This window comes from Zonotrichia leucophrys, chromosome 1, assembly GCF_028769735.1.
Source record: "Zonotrichia leucophrys gambelii isolate GWCS_2022_RI chromosome 1, RI_Zleu_2.0, whole genome shotgun sequence".
In the NCBI taxonomy this organism is placed as follows: Eukaryota; Metazoa; Chordata; class Aves; order Passeriformes; family Passerellidae; genus Zonotrichia; species Zonotrichia leucophrys.
Window position 1 is genome coordinate 63173819 of NC_088169.1, and position 19998 is coordinate 63193816.

The following is a 19998-nucleotide window of genomic DNA, read 5'->3' on the forward strand; positions in this document are numbered from 1 at the left end:
CCATGGCTTGAGTTGCACATTACAGGAATTACTACTGCAGAAACCACATAAAACAATGGAGAAGAATCCTTACAAGAAGCAGTGCACGTGCACCAGTGAGGTGGCATTGGTGCCCAGTATCTCCACAAAACACACTTCTGCCACCCCCAGTGACTACCATAACTGATGGAACCCAAAGTCATGGACTACATGAACTCAAAGGACATTTTATGGGCAGTTTGCAAGGGTGGTCCATTGACTAACAGAATAACAGCTGTGTATTGTATCAAACTGTGTGAAGTAGGATGGTGGCTAATGAAGTTGTATTCAATAGTGTCAGGTCTGGCCATGGTGTAAATAGTACGGAATATGGGGTGGAATATGTGCTGGGTGTGGCTGGGATAGGGCTGTGTTTTGGGTTTGTGCTGAACACAGGGCTGATAATGTAGAGACTTTTTTTTATTTCTAAGCAGGGTTTACACAAGCAAGCCCTGACCCCAGACGCCGGTACAGGCCGAGGTCAAGGCCCCGGAACGACCGACACCGACCCCACGGACCCCCTCGCGCCCCCGCCGGCCACGCCCTCCAATAGACCACGCCCTCTCCATACACAAGCCACGCCCACACACCATGGCCCCGCCCGTCCCTCCGGTCTACGCCCCCGCCCACCCGCACGGGAGGACTCCGCGCAGGCGCACTGCGCGCCAGAGCCAACTGCCCCCTCGCGGCCCCCCCAGCTCTCCCCAAAGATGGCGGCCGCGCGGCGGCGGGCGAGGCGGCGGGCAGCGCTGAGGCGGCGGGGCGGGGGCGGCGGCGGGAGCGGGGGGCAGTGACAGCCGCGGGGAGGGCAGGAAGAGGCGGCGGAGCGGCGGCGGCCGGAGGGCAGGTACCTCGAGTGGGCGGGCAAAGGGGTGGGGGAAGCGCCGCCCCTGCCCGAGCTGCGCCATCGGGAACTCCCCCTGGCGCTCCCCGCCTCGGCGCCGCTGCCCGCTGGCGGCGGAGCGCGGACCGTTAGCCGGGAGAGCCGCGGGGCCATGGCGGTGAGTAGGCGCTGATGGCGAACCGCCGCCTTCCCCTCCGCGGGGCGGCCGGAGGGGTGCGAGGGGACGGGGGCGGCGCCGCTGCCTGCCCCGGTGCCTGAGGAGCGGCGCTCCCCGCCGGGCAGGATCGGGAGCCGGCGCCTCCGACGGAGCCCCGCGAAAGAAACTTTGTGTCTCCCTCCCTGCCTCCCCTCCGTGGCTCGGAGGTGCCTCTGCCGGCCGGGGCGCGGGGATCCGCCCGCTGTCAGCGCCGGGCTGCGGCGCGGCGGCCGCGGGAGGAGGCGGAGGGTGAGCCGGAGAAAGAAGCAGATGCGGAGCGCGACCAGAACAGCTGAGCCGGCTGTGACAGGCGGGGAGGAGAAGGCAGCGGTGGTGCTCGACACCTCTTTCTCGTTGTTGTTGTTGTTATTGTTGTTGTTGCCCTCCGCCTAAGCTGTAAAGGTTCCCTCATAACGCCCAGCTAAAGGGATTGAGCGTCTCTATGTAGATAAAAGTCTTCCCGAAAACACGGTAATAGTCATCTTGCCGACTCCTAGCAAAGGCATTATTCTTTCAGCCAGATTTGCTCCCGATTCCCCCCTCCCTGAATGTCGCCCAAGCTAAACAGAAACTTTTCGTTGCTTCCAGGCAACTTAGAAAGTGAAACCAACTAAAAGCAAAAATGAAACTTTTCAGCTGTTTTTTATTGTGCGAAGTAAAGAAATTAAGCAGCAGAAACAAGAGAAAATGTGTTTGGTAGGAGAAAATGTTATAAATGGCACCTCAAGACGTGTTAGTCATTTGTTTAACCCTGTCAAAGGCATTTTATTAGCCACCTTGCATGTCAAGTGTTATTCTAGAACATTTCGCGTTACGAAGTAATTTCTGTGAAATGTTCTTTGTTTTTAGAATTTCAGTCTGCATTTGATCAAATACATACCTGATTAGAAACGCCTTAAATTTTCAAGGAGACTTAAAATGTCTAAATTTTTTGTTGCTGAGTACTTGGCAGCTTCTGTCTTAGAAGCTATAGGAGCCAGTCTTGCTAAGCTTTCTGCTTTTAAGAAGCTATTTTGTTGTTATGGCAATGGGAAACTTTCTGCTTTATACAGCATAGAAATTTAACTGATGTGAATCTGCATCCGTAGATGTGTTTATTTTCTGTGTTGTGAAATAGTATGAGTCACAGCAAATCAGTGGTCCTTAAAATTCAGAGAGGATGATCAGTTACATTTTTTTTCTGCCTTTTTTTTAAGGAAATGATCTCAAATAATTATGAAATTTAATCACATGATGAATGGGGAAGTAGCAAGCTGTCAGGTAGGGAGAAAACTGTACACACATGTGAAAGTCAGAAGTAGCTGAGTATCTCTAGCATTCAATGTTGGCAAATTGGATAGAGTTCTTGACAGCCAGTGTTTCTACTAAGCATGAGGGAGCAAGAAAGGTGCTGGTCAAGTTTGAAAACATGGCATCTAATCTAGATTCACTCTGTGTACACAAGTTATCTTGTCACACATGTATTGAATCTGGGAGTTGTTTTGCAAACTACAAATGATTCATTCAAAATTATTCACCAGAATGATTTTTCTGGTGACTTTGGGGGAGGAAGTTGAGGTGCTGTGTGAGTTCCACAGGGGCACTGGATTTTCAGCAGATGAAGCCCTGGTTAAGAGAGACAGAGATCCTTGTCCTCAGGAAGGCCAGGACTCGGTGATCTGTTGCTTGGCTCACTTGGTCAGAGGGTGAGCAATCAGCTTGGAGCAGTCACAGGCAGACCACTGTAGATGATAATATTACAGCAGAAATAGGGGAGTGTCTCAGGTTTTTCTCAGGGCAAATGGAGCTCTTCTGAGGCTTTTTGCTGTATGACAAGCTCTGGGTGTATGAGTTTCATGAGGGTCAGGTCATTACACCCAGCACCAATTGCCTGATTTCAGTCCATTAATGGCATTTCTACCTTTTTCAAGTTGAAGTTTCTCCTAGTTTGTGAACTTAAAACTCAAAAGCTTTAGATTTTTATAGGCAGTGATGTAATAGAGCTGCAGAAACTTGGATTATGATTTGGACTAGTAACTCATTTGCTTTGGGCTCTGAGTCCTGTGCATCTTACGATGCTTTTCTTTGTTAACCTTTGCCTTGTGGCCATTTAATTTTACTTGAATTTGGACCTCCATCGGCTAACTCGGTGTTATGCTGATGATCATTTTGGCTGAAGATCTCAAAGAGATCCTTAGAATGGTTATTGCAGCTTTAAGTGCTTAATTCAACATGTTTCTGCAGTGTTCTGTCTTAGGACTTGAGAAAAACTCTTAAAGCCTGACTTCACAAGAGGTTCACATTTTCATCCCTGTCAGTACTTTCTCCTAGATGGCTTTAACATCTGGATGCTTTGAGATGATCCCACACTTTCCCTTGCTGGCAGGTCACTTCTGCAGTGGTGTATGCTGTTGTACTTATGTTGGTCTCTAGAAATGCAGAATGCTGGGAAGGTGTTGTGTGCTGCTGTTCTGATTGTCTCTTTGTGGCTCTGCCAGTGGCAAATCCTGGAACCCAGCCCCGTCCCCCTTTTTGGGTTGAACTGGCAAGCATGCAGCCTTGCTCGTTCCCAGACAGGCAGACACCAGAGAACACATTTTCTGAGGATGCAGGCCTACTTCCTAGACAGTTTTCTGCACCATTGATGCTCCTTGTCAATGCCTTCTGCAGCCTCAGGAATTCTTATCTTCTTCTTCTTCTTCTTCTTCTTCTTCTTCTTCTTCTTCTTAGTCTTCTAGCAACTTTGTATCTCTTTTTCACCTCCACTGTCTAATTGCCGTGGGATTTTAGTTCAATCTCTGCTAAAATGTCTACAGATAATGTCATGTTCCATCAATGCATTTCTGTTATCTAGGATATGCATTGGATTCTCTCTGTTGTAGGTGTCAATAACACTTCTATATTTTACCATTGATTTCTTTAAGACTGTTGGCTTGGGGAAATTCCCAGGCAATTTGTAGTAAAATTCAACTTCACTACAATTTAGAGTGCATGAGTTGAATTGAGAGCTGAGGTTTCTCCTGTAGGACCAGATCTCACTAAAAATGGATTTGACTTGGACTGTCAAGTTTTTAGTTTAACTAAAAGATACTGTCTGTATTTCAGGAAAGCAGTAATAGTTTGGAATGAGTATACTGCTTTTTCTGTTCAGCAAACATGAACAATGTTTATTTTGCTCATGGGGCCAATGTTTCCCGAGCTACAGAAATGACTAGTTTTTTGCTTGTTCTTTGCTATATACAGTAAACTTTGAGCTTTCTTAATGCTGGTGTTCACTTGATGTCAATAGAAAAACACTATCAGCCATTTTTTTAATCTTCTCTATTCATGAAGTTTAATGGTTGTGTTTATGTCCAGTAGTATTTTGGACTGTCATCCTCAGGTGTGTATTTTGTAGGGCTGATGAGGTAGCAGGATGTTTAGGAAATGTCTGTAACACTTAAAACTAATACATGTTTCTTGTAGGTTGTCATCTTTAATTTTTCCAATTAATTTGCTTTTGGTTTCAGATGGAAAAAAATTTTCGAAGTAATTTTGTTTGCCCCCCAGGAATCTGGTCCTATTCCAGCTGCTGACACACTCTTGAGCCTGTAACCACTGAAAATCTGCAGACTTTCTGCTAACCTGTCCTAGATGACTTCAATGAAATGTAAATTAAAATAGCATTTGCTATGCTCTTTTGTCAATAGTGAAATAGAATTTTTAGCTGTTCCTTTCATGGTGGACTCTTCATGTCCACCATGTCACTTGTTAGGTTATGCACTTTTTCTTGGTTGTATTGATAATCTGTCTTGGTTACAACACATGCTGCAGAAACTGTTGGTCTTCACTTTGGTGGCACAGTTGTGTAGAGCACTGTGTTATTACTCTTCTTGAATGTATTGTTTTAGCTTTTGTATTCAGAATTGCAGTAGCTCAAGAGTGAAATATCCTTTTATTTTCTAAATACTTGATTAAAACTTCAGCACCATGTTCATTTGTGATGTCTTCACAGCTCATTTCAAACTGAGATATACTGGACCTGCTTAGCCCTCTTTGTTCCTGGCTCCAAGTAAACTTTCACTGTTTAGGTCTAGGCAAGCACATTTGTTGGCTTCAGTCTCACCAGACCTACCAATACTGAACCAGTATTCTTAACAGAATTTACATTTTTGTCTCTCTAAGTTTTTACTTTTTCAGGATACGTGGACCTTCTGCTCATGCTGTTCTGCAGTCAAAACATCACTTAGGCTAACCTTGGTATCCTGTCTTTTGGTGTAGTACCTTGGGCATCAAACACCACTCCAACACCAGTCCACAGAAGTTAATCAGGAGCACTGAATATGCCTATGGATTACCTCCCCCCAGTTTTGCTGCCAGAGTTGTTCCAAAGCATTTAGGACACATGAGCAGATACACTGCAAAATTCTGCATTTATAGACAGTAGAAAACATTGTACCTTACTATATATTGAATGACTTGGGGCATAACAAGTTGTCAAAAATCAAATTATCTACAAGTTTGCAATCCCATTTTGACCAGTAGAAGTAATTTTTATTAGCCGTTAATAGGCTTTAAGAAGAGCACAGCACTTTCTAAGACGTAATAAATGTCTTCAATAAGGTCCAGAAGGATTCATACTGTGACAGGTATGGATAGGTAGCTGGAAGTGAAAAGGAATATGCAGGGCAGGAATGTCAACTTTATCTTCTGCATAACAGTTCTTTTTGAATCTGCTTTGAGTTTTTTATACCTTGGTTGAATTTAAGTCTGTGAAGCTCAGTTCTCATTTGCTTTTGATTTTGAATAACTTGAAGTGAAAAAGAACTTAGCAATCCTTGAGCTTTACTATTACCAGCAGTAAAAAGTAAAAAAACCTCTGCAGTTCACAAGTGTAAATGGTCCCTTGTAAATGGGGCTGAGTTTCCCCAGTGTACAGACCCAGTGTCTGTGGCATACAGGATCCTACAAGCATGGGCATGGGCTGCTGTCCAGCTGTTGTCTCATTTCCCCTCACTAATGTAGCATACTCCATTCCAGGTATTACTCCTTTGATTATAAAAGGAATCCTTCTTCTCTAAGTTCCTGTTTTTAAACTGCAAGGTTTTGGTTTTTTGTAGTTTGTTGTCCTTTTAACTGAAAGAACTTTATCTACTAGATAACTTCACAGAAGGAAATGGAGACAACAGAATAGCAAGTTGAGTAATTTTGCTCTGTGGCAGAAGAACACATTTTAGGTAGGGATAGCAAATCAAGTAGTAATGGTCTGCAAAAAGTGTGCAGGTATCTGGAAACTAATCTGTAAGCAGAAACTGAATGGATAAGAAGGTTCAGCACAAACTTTGGTGATTTGCAATGTCCTGGCAATGAGAGAGAGCTGTGACTGTAACTATGCAGTAATATTTCAAAATACATATTGATGGACTGTTAGGGGAATTTCTGCAGTAAGAATAAATGTCATAAAACACAAGTGTTACCATGCTTCTGCAAATTCTGTCGAGTCTATCAAAATGTAAACTGGGAGGACAATGCTGTAAGACAAGTATTCCCCCTTTTAGTCTATTACGAAAGTGGATTGAAGATATTGAAATTAAGTACTAAGAAGTTAGGACTGAAAGAAACTGTGGAAGTGAGCAGTGACTGTTGGCAATGATTAATCACAGATGCAGCTGAAATGTATTTTGTTTTAATTTGTTCAGGCTTGCTGATAACTTGACTGCCCCCATTTAAGAATATTAGTTTATCTGTACATTCTGCTCAATGGTGGCTTTTCAATGGTGAGGTTAAGTTACCATAAATAAAGTAATAGAACTTAAAAGTAGCCCGTGCATTTAAGTATGTACATCATGGCAATACAGCGCAAAACAGATCTGTTTTTGACTTTGTGACTATTGTTGATAACAAATTGACAGCTATTCAATGTTGCAACTTCATAAGTAAAAGAGGAAGCTGAGAGCAGTTTTGTCCTCCTGACTTGATTGGGCAATCAAACTAGTTGGTCCCATGGTGTTTTGATTAACTAAAACTTTTCTAGGAGGATGGGGAGGATGGTGTGGAACTTGGGAGAGGAGGTTGCTAATATCACCTGAGAAACCTGCTGTTGTTTTGCTGCTCTTCCGCTACAGTAGTTAGAGATACTCCTGTGGTGGAGAACCCTTGAATGAGTAGCACATTCAGACTTCAAGAGTTGCATTCAGTTGAGGCCCTGATTGACTGTTGTGCCTTTTTTTTTTTTCCTATGGGGTACAAGCACTTCCTCTCTGTTTACTCTTACATTTCACGTTCACTTGTGTATTTGCACATTTTTTGTGTAAAGTCAATCAGGAAGCTTCTGTGTTGAAACTGGTCAGTTTTTATATGATTAATTTTAAACTGCATCTGTCCTACAGTCTAACTCACTTTGTTGACCAGTTGCTTGCAGTGGTGCAAGTGGGACCTGCTAGAATGATTTAGCAGAACTGATGTACAAGAGTTTAAATTCTCGATAAGAGAACGCCCTTCAAATGTGATTGTTAGGCTCAAAAGAGCTTTTTTGGTGAATTTTTGCTCTCGGGAAGTAGTTTTTGTATGTCTGTCTTGATTTATCATGTTCTGTTATTGTTCTGTTCCTTATGGAAGCAGAGATCTACAGCTTTTCCAAAATAATCAGTGGAGAGAAGTTTTAAAGTCTCTTAGACTTGTAGCTTCATTGATCCTACGTCACCTTACATTTGGATAGCACGGTTTTCATTTTTCAGAATGAGCAGGAAAAAGCTGTTTCATAAGAGTTCTTTAAAAGCTGTTCATTCTGCTTGAGTCATGCACTCTTTGTAGCTCCAACACCAGCAGCTGTCTCTGCAATAAATTTATCTCACTGACCAGTTGCAGGTCTTATTATTTTATTAATAAAAATGTATCCGTGTTTTTAGTTTGCCTTAAAGGTATCATATGAAAAATGATTTTGGAAATTTCTCGTTGCTACTCACAGCCTCTGAGAAAAGGGAGTCAATGACAAATGAGGAAGTAGCTTGATTCTTGGCATTGAATTTTCTTGTTTGCTCAAAAACTAAGCATGTTATTAAACAGAAATGGAGGCAAAAGTAACAGTTAAGTGGGAAAGGCCAAGTTGGTTTTGAAGCCATGTGATTTTCAGAAAATAAACTGAAGGAAATCCAGTCCTGGCAGAAGCTTAGAAGAATCTAATTTTGCTGGTATAAAAGTAAAACTAGGAGGGTTTAAGGAAATTCTTGAGAGTTACAAGAGTGTAAAACAAAACAGTTTAGATCAGTGTAGCATAAAAATAGTGGAATTGCATTGCTGATTTTTTACAAGTGGTGCAAAAAATATAGTATGCAGTTCATTCTCCTCATTTCTTTTTGGAGCTGATTCCCATGAGTATCTAAATTGAAGATGTTCTCCAAGACCAAGTAGGTCACAGAATTTTACCCTGTGTGTGCCAGTGCATTGGATTTATGTGCCTGCTAAAGACCAGGTATGGGTTTGCACCTGGCTGCTGACAATTTGCTCTTTGATTGTAAAGTGCTCACTATCAAAGTAGTTCCAAATAAAATTAACAGGTAATTCCAATTTGTATTATTTTGCACTTACTCCTTACTAGAAGCTTAGACTTCTTTGAAGGTATAGGAGGAATGGGCAAATAAGTGGGAAGTACTGAATTCTTCATATGCAACAGCTTCAAGTTACATGTACTTCATCCAGATAAGGATTGTGGACATTTTTAAAATAACATAATAATGACAACAACATTTAAAACCAGAATGTGCTGTTTTGAAGTAGTTTTGGTTGCCCTGGTCTTGCTGTGTACAGTCAAGCCTTCAGCACTTGTGCTGGGCAAGCTGAGCTAGTCAGTGTCCATGAACATATTGTGCCTTTATGGATGACTGGTTTATAACTGTCTAGCTTTCCTCTATGTAGTCTTCACCTTCAAAAGTTTAGTTTCCTACATCAGCTACTATTAAAAACTTAGCCTCTTTGGCTCAGATTCAAAAACTGCTGGCTTATGAATACAAATGCATTAAACTTGAACAGCTGGGGTATTTCCAATTATCTACTATGCATTCTTACACAGGTTATAGTACCCATGGCATGAGTGCATGAACTGCATTTGAAGCTGCCCCTAAATCATTGCAGTTTATAGTCTGGGGTATGGAGGTAACCTGACATTCATTTACTCTAGCACACCTAAGTGTTCATTGCTATAGCAAACGCCTGCAATGCTAAGGTTTGCTGTTGTGGGGCTTGGCCATTCTCGCTCCGAGTAGATCGGGGCTGACTATTGGGCATGAGTCAGAGCTGGGAACTGTTTGGCTGTTGATGTGCACTTGCATTTGCTCACAGTCAGTGTTTCCTTCACAAGACTACTGCATTAATTTTATACCTTTCAGTGTTCATCTTCTGGTGGTAACATATGAACATAAATATGAACAGAGTTGTGGATCGTGTTTCTCAGTCTTTGAAAATTACGATGAGTGAGCATCTGTGACAACACTTGAAGTATTTCCATATTGATGGTAGATGTTGTATATTCTTTTTTTTTTTTTTTGATAGGAACGTCCAGTGCTTATTAAAACCTTTGGCATGTCTTCACTCCTAAGTGGCTGTCAGACTTTGACATTGTTGATTCACTTCATGCAACAATACTATTTTTATAATTTTCCTGTATTGCCTAGCTGCGATTTTAGTATTATGACCAGCACTGAAGGGAATTTCATTGTACTTAAAAGGAGGTTGACAAATTAGTGAAAGAAAAAATGTTCCCCGCAACACCCTTCTAACAAAAAAAATCCCTCCTCTGTTGCATTGGAAAGTATTTTATCAGGTGTCCCAGGAAAACATTTTTGAAACAGGAAAAATACTTTATCAGGAACAAAGTGTATATTTTAAATAAATTGCATATTAATTGAAACATTTAGTTCAGAACTTTAAAAGTTGGTGTACTGTAATTGCCACATCTGAAACTCTTTGACTGGAAAATGTGGTAAATGTACAGGGAGGGAGAGAAATTAAAATCCTTCTGCTCAGTTCTGATTCTTAAAAACAAACACAAAACTCTTCAGCATGCTTCATAACTTTAATAGCTCAGCTACAACCTTATGGATCTCTGGGTAATTATATTCTAATATGTTTCTACACCAGCTGCATCACTCTATCTGAGCTTTTTCCAGTAGTGCATTAAGTGATATTACTAACATCTGTTGTATATTCTTTGTTCTTTCCTTTTCACCCTAGGGCTGCATTGGAATATTCTAGAATTTTCCTGATTTTAGCATATTTGTACGTCTTGGGCGCTTCTGTTTGTCCACTCTTGTCTCATAAGTTCTGAACTGGATGGCCAGTTTGACAGATTGGAAGGAATTGGCTTTTTTGCTTCAGCCTCTTGAAAGATGTTTGTTTTTCAAGTGCATCTGCTGTCTCCATGTTGGAGAAGGCAGAATTAAAGCACTGAATGCATTAGGATTGGGTGATGGTTTTATGGTTTTTAGGTTCTGTAAATACATTCCTTGGTCTTTGGCAAAACCTAAGTATTGCCTCCTATTCAGAGAAGCTTTTATTTCTTACTGTAAGTTATCTGGGCTGGAGGATGGGCCTTGCCTGTGGTTCCTAGGGGAGTGTGGCTGCATGAAGGCCCAGGTGACGAAGGAATGCACACCTGCTCTGCTGTGCTGAACCCACTGGGAAAGCGCACCTTACAGCAACCTGGAATTGGCAGCTGTAATATGATACTGCTTGAAGCATGTATGAAACTGCAGTTCTGACAAAGAAATTGTGGAGAAGCCCTGAGTTTGTTACTTCTTCTGTGACAGCAACATGCAGTTTGGAAACATTTAGTATTGATTTCATTAAGCCAGTTTCTTACACTGCACTCTTTTGTGTTAGGTGCTTTTGTCTTGTCCCTGCTTAAACTTCTGTCCTTGTGTTGTAGCTCTTCTGAACAGCTCTCTGGAATAATAAAAGTTTGTGTCTGTTGTTCACTAGATTTGACAGAATTCAAATTGAAAGAGTATTAAGTTGCTGTAAGCATTGTGATGATACGTAGGTAGGTAGGTAGAGAAGCAGTACTCTGTAAATCATAAAAACTGAGGAAAAAAGCAGCAATACAAGTTTCTCCTTCAGTAGGCACCAGTGATAGTACTGTGGAGAGTGGCCTTGTAAGTCCTCTAGTTGTGAATAAATGAATTAATTATATTTTGTATCAAACTCAATAACCAGAAGCAGTGAATCTCTAGGAAAGGAATGGTCCATATGTTTTTCTTGTACATAGCACTGTCACTAGATATGACTACATTTATCATGGTAGTGCCTATATCCCAGCTGAACTGGAAAGCTTGTTTGTGTAGGATGTCCATGTGAAAGTGTAACTTTTTAATTTGAAACTTTCCTGTAATGCAGCCTTCCTCTTTTAGGAGAAAGGCCAGATTATAAAGCAGTTCTGTTATGGACCATTATGTGTATGTCTTCCAAAGTTTGAGCCTTAGGTGTCCAAGTTTGAGTTGTGATTAGCATCATCATGGTTGCTTTGAAATTTGAATTGAGAATCTGATAGCTTTTAAGAGCTTGGAGTCAAGCTGTGGTCCTCTCTCTGGGTTCTGACCTACTCTGAACCATTCAGCTTTGGCATTAAGTGTTGAATTTTGTTTGACTAATATTCTGGAATTCATAGGAGAATTCTACTTGTCAGGGTCTTTGGAGATTGCCTTTTCCAGCCCTTTGTTAGGACCTTACATGGTCAGGTTTTGATTTTCTACAGCACTGGTCTCCAATTTTTTGGTCATGCACCTTGTAAGTAAAGAATATATTAAGCATGCACCTCCAATATGTGTAATCTTTTAAATTATATGCATATGCTACTTTATTGATATATTTACACTATAAAGCATATGCAAAAAAAAAGAGGATAAGATAGAGATGAAAACCAGTGTTTAAAAGGTTGTTTTTTTTTTTTATTTACAAAAAATATTTTCTTCTTGTATGCCAAGAGTTTGTCTTGTACTGGAGTGTGTTTACCCCTCTTTAGAGACTACTGATCTACAGGATTAAGAATTTTGCAGCTTCTCAGAGCAAGGTATGCCAGTGCTGCACCACTCTCATTGTCACTATACCTTTTTTTAAATCTTTGTGGACAGACAGCATTTCCAATGGTGCAGTGCGTGCCCATCACAGAATCATAGAATATGCTAAGTTGGAAGGGACCTGTCATGATCCTAGAGTCCAACTCCTGGACTGCCCAGGACTCCTCAGGAGTCATGCCTGAGAGCATTGTCCAAACACTTGTGCTTTTGCAGCACACCTCCAGGAAGATTTAAGATTCTTAACCACCATCCTTCAGGCAGTGGTATCCAGCTAGCAGGTGACCCCTAGCTACTCTAGTGCTCTTAGCTTCTCCCTGTCTTTCATGGGCCCAAGCCCAGGAACAGTCTTTGTGGCATCTCTCTTATACTGGGAGGAGGAGGAGGTGCTGAGAATAGAAAACAGAACATGGTATTCCAGGTTCCAGCTTGTTACCACTGAGTAGCAGGGAATAATCACCTCCTTCAGCCCATTGGTGTACTTGTCTGCTAATACAGCCTCATATGCCTTCATTGCTGCAGGGCACGTGCTGCTGACTCGTGTTGTTTTACCTTGGTGATCCAGCTGATACAATGCTGATGTGTTTTTCAGAGACTATCCTTGAGGTCAGCTGCTAGTCTCTTGGAGAAATGCTGATCCTTTGCATGTGCAGAGGAAATGCACTGAATGCACTGCCCAATGATCTCAGCCTTACAACACTCCTTAACCCTCAGTGAACAACTGACTGTGTAAAAAGTAATGTATTGTGCTTTACCACTTGAGGGTAGTGCCACAGAAACACTAAAGGACCAAATCTGAAGGCATTTAAGGATTGAGTTAAATTGTCATTGCAGTTCAGGAAGGCAAACTTGCTTACTGAACTATGGAGTCGAACGCAGTTTGTGAGCTTTAACATCATTTAGCCTTTTGCCTTGTTAGTGTAATTCATTCCTTAAAGGTTCCTCAGGCGTAAGTCCTGGAGTCTAAACAGATCACATCCAGTAAGTTTATATACCCTTGCTTTGTTTCAGCTTTGATAGGCTTCAGAAAACTCTTTCAAGGTATTTTCAAACAGCAGTTCAGGTGGGGGTCGTGGGCAATAGCCCACTTGAAATATAAGTCTAGTACAAAGCATTAACCTGCACAATTTGATTGTAATCTCAAGAGATGCTGTACTTTCCTTGAATTGTAGAACAGACTCGGGGCAGATTCAGTGTAGACTGAGTTTGCAGTCCTGAATTGGCTTTAAATGTCTGCTACTAGTTCAGTATATGCAGTAGCAAGACAAGAAATGAAATAGTTGTTCATGCAGCAGTTGTTGCTGTGCATAAAGCAGTGTAGATTTGTAAATAAGCATGCATTTAATGCTCCACCAGTAGCAAATTACTTCTCAGCTGCTTCTGTGCTTAGCAACTGAGAATTATCTCTCTGTTCATCTAATGTGTCCTCTTCCTTGTCTGGTCCCTGTTAATGTCCACAAGAATGGTGTAGTGAGTAGGCCTTAAATAAATCCTTTGGTTCATCCCACATGTTATTTTACCCCTTCTGAAGGCTGCTGCATCAAAGTTTTCAATAGTGCAGGAAATCTGATGATAGGCTAGTGAATTGTTTGTAGTGGTTCTGCAGGCTGAACCTTACCTGTTGTCTGAATGCAAGTTGTTTTTCTTGAGCTCTCATTAAGTCCTGAGTATATCTAGAAACTGGATGGGGTTGGAGGACAGTTACATCATCTGGGGCAATTTTATGAGGATTAAGGCTGAAATTACAGTGTGCATATACTTTGCTTTCAGTATTTTCAGTATGGAACAATATGTTGAAGAAGCTGTTGCTCACACTTGGAACAGTTAGCAGCAATTTCAAGTCAGAAAATTGGAGACAAAGCTTGTAAAGTTATTCCAGTAGAGATGGTAGGTATTTGTAGCCAGAGGCAGGAAAAACATCCTCCCCTCCATGTTGCTAAGGGAGGTAGACCTGTTGATATAACTGATAAAGCCTTTTGGCAAGCTTGTGTTTGACTGTCCACTTTTATTATTCTGTCCTTGTCGGAATCAACCCTTCACAGGATTGTGTTCATTCTTTTTAGTTTTAGAAAGAGCAGTTTTAGCTTTATACATTAATACTTTTTGCTATGCCTAACTTTTTAAACTATTCATGCCATTTTAGTTGACTGAAATGACTCAGTCTCTTATCACTGTCATTGCTTGTCATTTCCAGACATCCTTTCGACTTCCTTTTTTTAATTTTTTTCTGGGAGGCAAGTTAAAAACATGTTCTGTAATGAGAAGCTGAGAACTGATACCTTCCCTTGCTATTGGAAACTCACATGGCTCAACAACTCTGTATTTACTGTTAATGTTTAAGGACTGTCCATTCAGTTTTAATCCATCTGTTCTGTTTTTCTGTTGAAGAGAAATGATCTCCAATGCCAATTAAGATTTTAAGGTTGTTTTTCCAGTCCACTTATTAGTACCTTTTTCAGCAATATCCATCAGCAGAAGATTTGTTTGAAGTTAATTGGACAAGATTTTTTCAATCAATCTTAATTGTATTTTATTTCTTTACAAATAACATCCATTGTTGGCCTCAAAGTATCGTTTGCTAACAGGACTGGATTGTCCCTTTTACAACACAGTGTTTAATGCAAACTTCAAACTTCTACTTTTTTTCCAGACCTCTGAGACTTTCCTAGGACCCAAGTATTTTGCAAGTCTTTTTCAAAGGTCTAGGTAAATGTCTTCAAGAGGTCTTGAATGCAAGGATCTGCTGGTCTAAAGGCTCTGTCTGCACACACTTGAGGTCCTTGCATTGAATGTGATATAATTTATTTCCAAGATGTGTTAATTGAGCACTTCTGTTTGTCTTGATGCCAACCTTTTGTCCATTTTAGCAGACTTCTCCTTCTGCCACACATTCTGTCTTTTCAAATGGGTGTCTTTCTTTGTCCTCACAGCAAAACAAGAAGGCAACTGCAGTAGGTGAACATGCCACATCTTACTGTGTGACTGTATTATGTGCACTGGCTTGTATGGATTGCTGCCTCCCAACTGCTGATGGGGGAAAGGCTTTGATGAACGTGTGGTATAGACCCACATTGGTGTGAAGTTTAAACCTTTAGCCTTTGAGACTAGTTCAGTGACATTGCAGAGAAATCTAATATTGTATTGTCAAGGAAACATTTTTTTTTCCTAGATTGATTACACAGACTGACAGGTAGCACTTCTATTATTGTTGTAGAGGGTGTCAGGAATAACATTCTACATAGTACCTCCTGTCAGGGTTTATCAGTGAGCAGTGTGTTCTGTCTCCAGAATAAATCAAATGCTTGAATTCAGACATGGAATTTAGCTGTGTCCCAGTTAAGGCACTAAAGACTGGGCGCTGAAGGTAGAGTACTGACCTAAGCACTTGGGTGCCCGTGGGAACCTAATTTCATACAAATAAAAACATTTAACAGCTGTGCAGGGAATGGAAAGCTGCTTGGTGGAAGAGAAGCCGGGGGTGCTGGTCAACAGCAACTGAGCCAGAGTGTGCCCAGGTGGCCAAGAAGGCCAATGGCATCCTGGCCTGGATCAGCAATGCGGACAGCAGGACAGGGCAGGGATTGTGCCCCTGTTGGCACTGCTGAGGGCACACCTCAGCCCTGTGTCTAGTTCTGGGCCCCTCTCTACAAGGACTCTGAGGTGCGGGAGCAGAGAAGGGCAAGGAGCTGGGGAAGGGTCTGCTGAGAGAGTTGGGGGTGTTTAGTCTGGAGAAAAGGAGGCTCAGGGGAGACATTATCACCCTCTACAGCTGCCTAAAAGGAGGATGAAGCCAGATTGGGGTGAGTCCCTTCTCCCAGGTAACAGGTGATAGTGCAAGAGGAAATGTCCTCAGGTTGCACCAGGAGAAGTTTAGGCTGGATAGTAGGAAAAAAATCTGTACAAGAGGCCTGTAGTGTTTTGTTAATGTGCGAGTCCTCTTGTACTGAGAGCACTGTATTACAGGTTTCAGCCCACAGCAGAGCTACAACATCTACCCTCGAGGGGCAAGCAAGTGAAAGCAGCCCATTGGCTGGGGTGAAGTTTTAGGCTGTGCTTTTGAGTAATAAGCTGTACTGGTTAACCAGATATCTCTAGAGCTTGGTACTGAAGTTAGGTCATTAAGCTGGCTTTATTCCATTATCACTCCTTCCATTTTTCCATTACCATCAGGTATTTTTTCATTTGAAGTTAATGCTGCAACTAGTACATGTCTGTGTTTATGAGTAGACAGTATATCTGAACTAGAAGTTTGTAGGGAGTTTCAGTAGCCAGATGATACCAAGACAAAACTTAGAAAAGCCTGGAATACTGCTGGCTGTCAGGCTGTATAACTCTAAAATTGTATTTACTTTTTTTTACCAGGCTACTGTAAGTACTGGCTGAGAGAAGCGACTCTGCTTTAGAAATACTGTACAAGCTTCTTCTCAGCCTAATCCTTATGTCTATATTTGATGTAAAGCACTGTTTCCAGATGCAAAATGGGATTGACTTGTGGGAATTCTGAATGTGCCGTTCGCCCCTAGTGAATTCTTTCCATCTGTCTTTCTGTTTTGTTAAGAAATATCAGTTTCTCAATTCTTGTTGATCTAATTCTTTTTTTATTTCAAGGGCTAAGTGTACTAGGTCTAGCTGGGATTGAGTTAAGACCACTATAGTAAACTAATGTAATTTAGTGATATTTTTTAAACAAAATTAAATGCAATTTCAAAAGCAGCTGCTTAGACTTGCAGTACTTATTTCCAACATGGGAAAATGGTAATCTTCAGCTTTTTTGGTCTTAATTCTTCCATCCAGTCTTGATATAGCACTAAGATGTAAAATATCAAAAACATGTTCCTTGTGACTTGTTAATATAATTGAAAGGAATGCTGGGCTGAATCCTGCTTTCTGTAACCTTGTTATGTGATATTCCTCGGATTAAGTGTATCACTGCTTTCATGGGCCTCTTGCCTCTGTGGCTCTTTTTCTTGTTATCAGGTTTCTTGTAACTTTTCAATGTGTGCAAGTGAGGGTTTTTTGTAGTATGGTTATGAGGATTACAATTGTGTGTGTGGGCATTATCTCTTCCCTTCCTCCCCAAGTTTTAGCTGCTGATTAAAGGGCCACTGGTTATCAAAGTGACACGGCTTTATTTCTGGATCTAATAAATTTTTAAATGATGATATGTCAGATCGTGCAGAATTAATAATATTTTATTATTATTTATTTATTTGTGCCTCACTCGGACATTTCCTAGTAATAAATTGTCCCTAAAGTGTTTATCCATAATAGTAGGAAAAGTGGGTTGATTAGTAAAAAAGAAAAGAAGTAAGTGTCCCTGTTAATATATCTTGGTTTTTTACCAGTCACATAAACAAGAACACTATACATGTAGGTTCTAAAGCAAATGCGGTTTTTCTTTTTTTTTTTTTTTTTTCTTTTTAACTCGGTAGGCATTTTGTCAGCAGTGCCCGTTTGCTGAAGCCTTGGTTTGATACAAAGTTTAAAGATACAGTTTTGTTAGCTCCAGGGTAGTGATCTGTCTTCTTCTGAGGTTCAGCCGCTAGAGGGGGTGTAAACCACCCTCTCTATGTAACTGAGGCTTGTACCAGCTGACAAAAACTCCTCTTGAGGGTTGTGAGGTTGCTGCTTGTTGAGGAAACATACTTTGTTAAGGTATCTAATTTCATAATCTTCTGTTGTTGTTGTTGCTATTTCTAAAGTGAGACAAGGTTTAAGGATAATTATTCAGAAATATTGATATAGTTTAACCATCTGAGTAACTTTCCTTTGCAGGTGATCTTGTGAATTAGTGTACCATCAATGATGGCAGAACATCCACCGTTACTGGATACCACTTCAATTATAAGTAGTGAAATCCCTCTTCTGACTTCCCCTATTGTTAGTGGAGATGGAGCACAACAGGTAAGGAAACTTCAATATATATTTTTTTCCTTCCAACACATCAGTGACATGTTGACATTGTAAAAGATAGTAATCCTTCCTCTGGAGTATATTTGTGGAGCTTTAGGCATACATGTGTGTTAGAGATTGAGGTGAAGGCAGAACTGGTGCAGAGATAAGATTTGTAAGAAGTATGAAGCAGAAAAGCTGTGTTGTGGAAGAACTTCTTCATGGAAGAATGGGACCAAACAGCTGCCAAGTTGTCAAGCCATGATTGTGTTTGAGTTTGGAAGTTATATATTTATATTACTGCATGACCTTATTAAGGCAAATAAACCTTTCCCTATGGTAGAACATAGTAGCTGAGGCACAACATATGCTGATAACTGGTCTCCAGACTGATACTTGCCTACAATGGGTAGCTTGAATGGTGAGACTTGCTTTTGTATGTTGGTGTCTGCCTGGACACTGTTGAATTTGTATTTTGTGATGGCCGTGCAAGTATCTAGTGCATCAGCTGCTTCACCCAGATTTGTGTCACTTGCTCATGATGTACTTTGTCCCATCATCCAGATCTTTAAAGAAGATTGTAGTCCTTGTCTGCCCCAGTGTCAGCCACTGCAGTAGGTGACCAGTGGATGGCTGCCTGCTCGACTTTGCACTGCTGATTACAGCATTTCAAGACTGGCATTTGGTCCAGTTTTCAGTCTGCCTTGGTGCCTATGCTCTGTCTGTGCATCATCAGTTTCTATGTTATTCAAAAGTGTCAAAAGCTTGCTGAAGTCATGGTAAGCATTAGCTATGCTTTCCCCTCATCCACCAACCTAGTAATTTCACTCTGGAAGGCCATCCAGGATTGTCTGGCATTATTTACCCTTTGTGAATCCATAGTGACTACCCCAAATCACCTTTTTGTCTTTAATGCATTTGGAAATGGCTTCTAGAAAGCTTTGTCCACTCATCTTCCCAGAGCTAAAGGTGATATTGACCAGTGTCTAGCTCCCTGGGTCCTCCTCCTTGCCCTTTTTGGAAGATTGCATTGGTGTTTGCTTTTTTCTAATCCTTGGGAACTTCCCCTTTTCACCATGACCTTTCAACATAGTTGATACTGAGTTACTTGTTCTGCCCTCCATAAAGATAAGACTCTCAGGCTGTTCTGTCAAGCTTATGATGTAATCATGCAAGATTTTGAGTCATATGTGAGTTTAAAGTTCTTTTAGATAACTATTTTCTTTAAAATGTTGTCTCTTTCTCCTGCCAAGGAAGATTAAAACTGGAAAAAAGCAAAGTATTTCTTCAAATAAATCAATCTGTGGGAGTTTGTGTTAATCTTCTAATGGAAAAAACAACATGTATGCTGTTGTTGTCCTTTTTCATTTAAAACAAAAGGCAGCTCGTTACGACTACTGTCTAAAGTGGGACTGGTAGTAATCGCGTATATTTTTAAAATGAGAATTTTCATTGGGCATTGGTCATCAGTAAAGAAAGTAATTTTCTTTCCTAATCCCATTTCATGATAACTGGAAGTTATACACCACAATGTGTGTTTGTTCAGTGGCAGGAAACTTCTGTGGAAACCCTTTTTGCATCTGGTGATTTAAAAGCCATCAGTAGGTAGAAAATACTTTGTATATCTGAAATATGGGAAATCCAGAATGGCAGGGACTGTGTTGTGTCTCAAGGTTGCCCAGTTAAGACTTAAGCCACAGAAAGGCAGCTGCTTATTTATTTAAAAGAGTCTTAAAATCATGTATGTTTGTTTTATATGGTACTTATGAAAGGGGTAGATACTGCATTTGAAAGTAAGATGTATTCAAGTACAAAACATGTAGTGTTGAGTCTTTTTTTTAATGTTAAACTTGGATATTAGTTCATTGTATTCCTTTGTTTTCCCTTGAACTTTGAAACTATAAGAAGGAAGAGGACTTTTGCCTTTATGATGGAGTTACTAATTTTTCTGTAAGTCCTTTTACTTAGCTACAGTACACACATTTTATAGTGGTTCCTTCCTTGGTGTATGAAAAGTACTTCTC

At 40.9% G+C, this 19998-nt stretch overlaps 1 protein-coding gene across 2 annotated transcripts in view; it reads left to right on the plus strand.

The window, feature by feature from the left end:
• The first annotated feature begins 805 nt into the window (after nt 1-805).
• FNDC3A (fibronectin type III domain containing 3A) overlaps nt 806-19998 on the plus strand; it is a 112140-nt gene continuing 92947 nt past the window's right edge. The window contains exons 1-2 of one of the 2 annotated variants that reach the window (XM_064714873.1): nt 806-865; nt 17858-17986. In XM_064714873.1, coding sequence (XP_064570943.1) covers nt 17885-17986 — 102 coding nt within the window. In that variant the 5' untranslated portion in view covers nt 806-865; nt 17858-17884. Of the gene's footprint in view, nt 866-901; nt 1020-17857; nt 17987-19998 lie in introns of those variants that run through there. The other variant, XM_064714865.1, reaches the window with a different exon arrangement.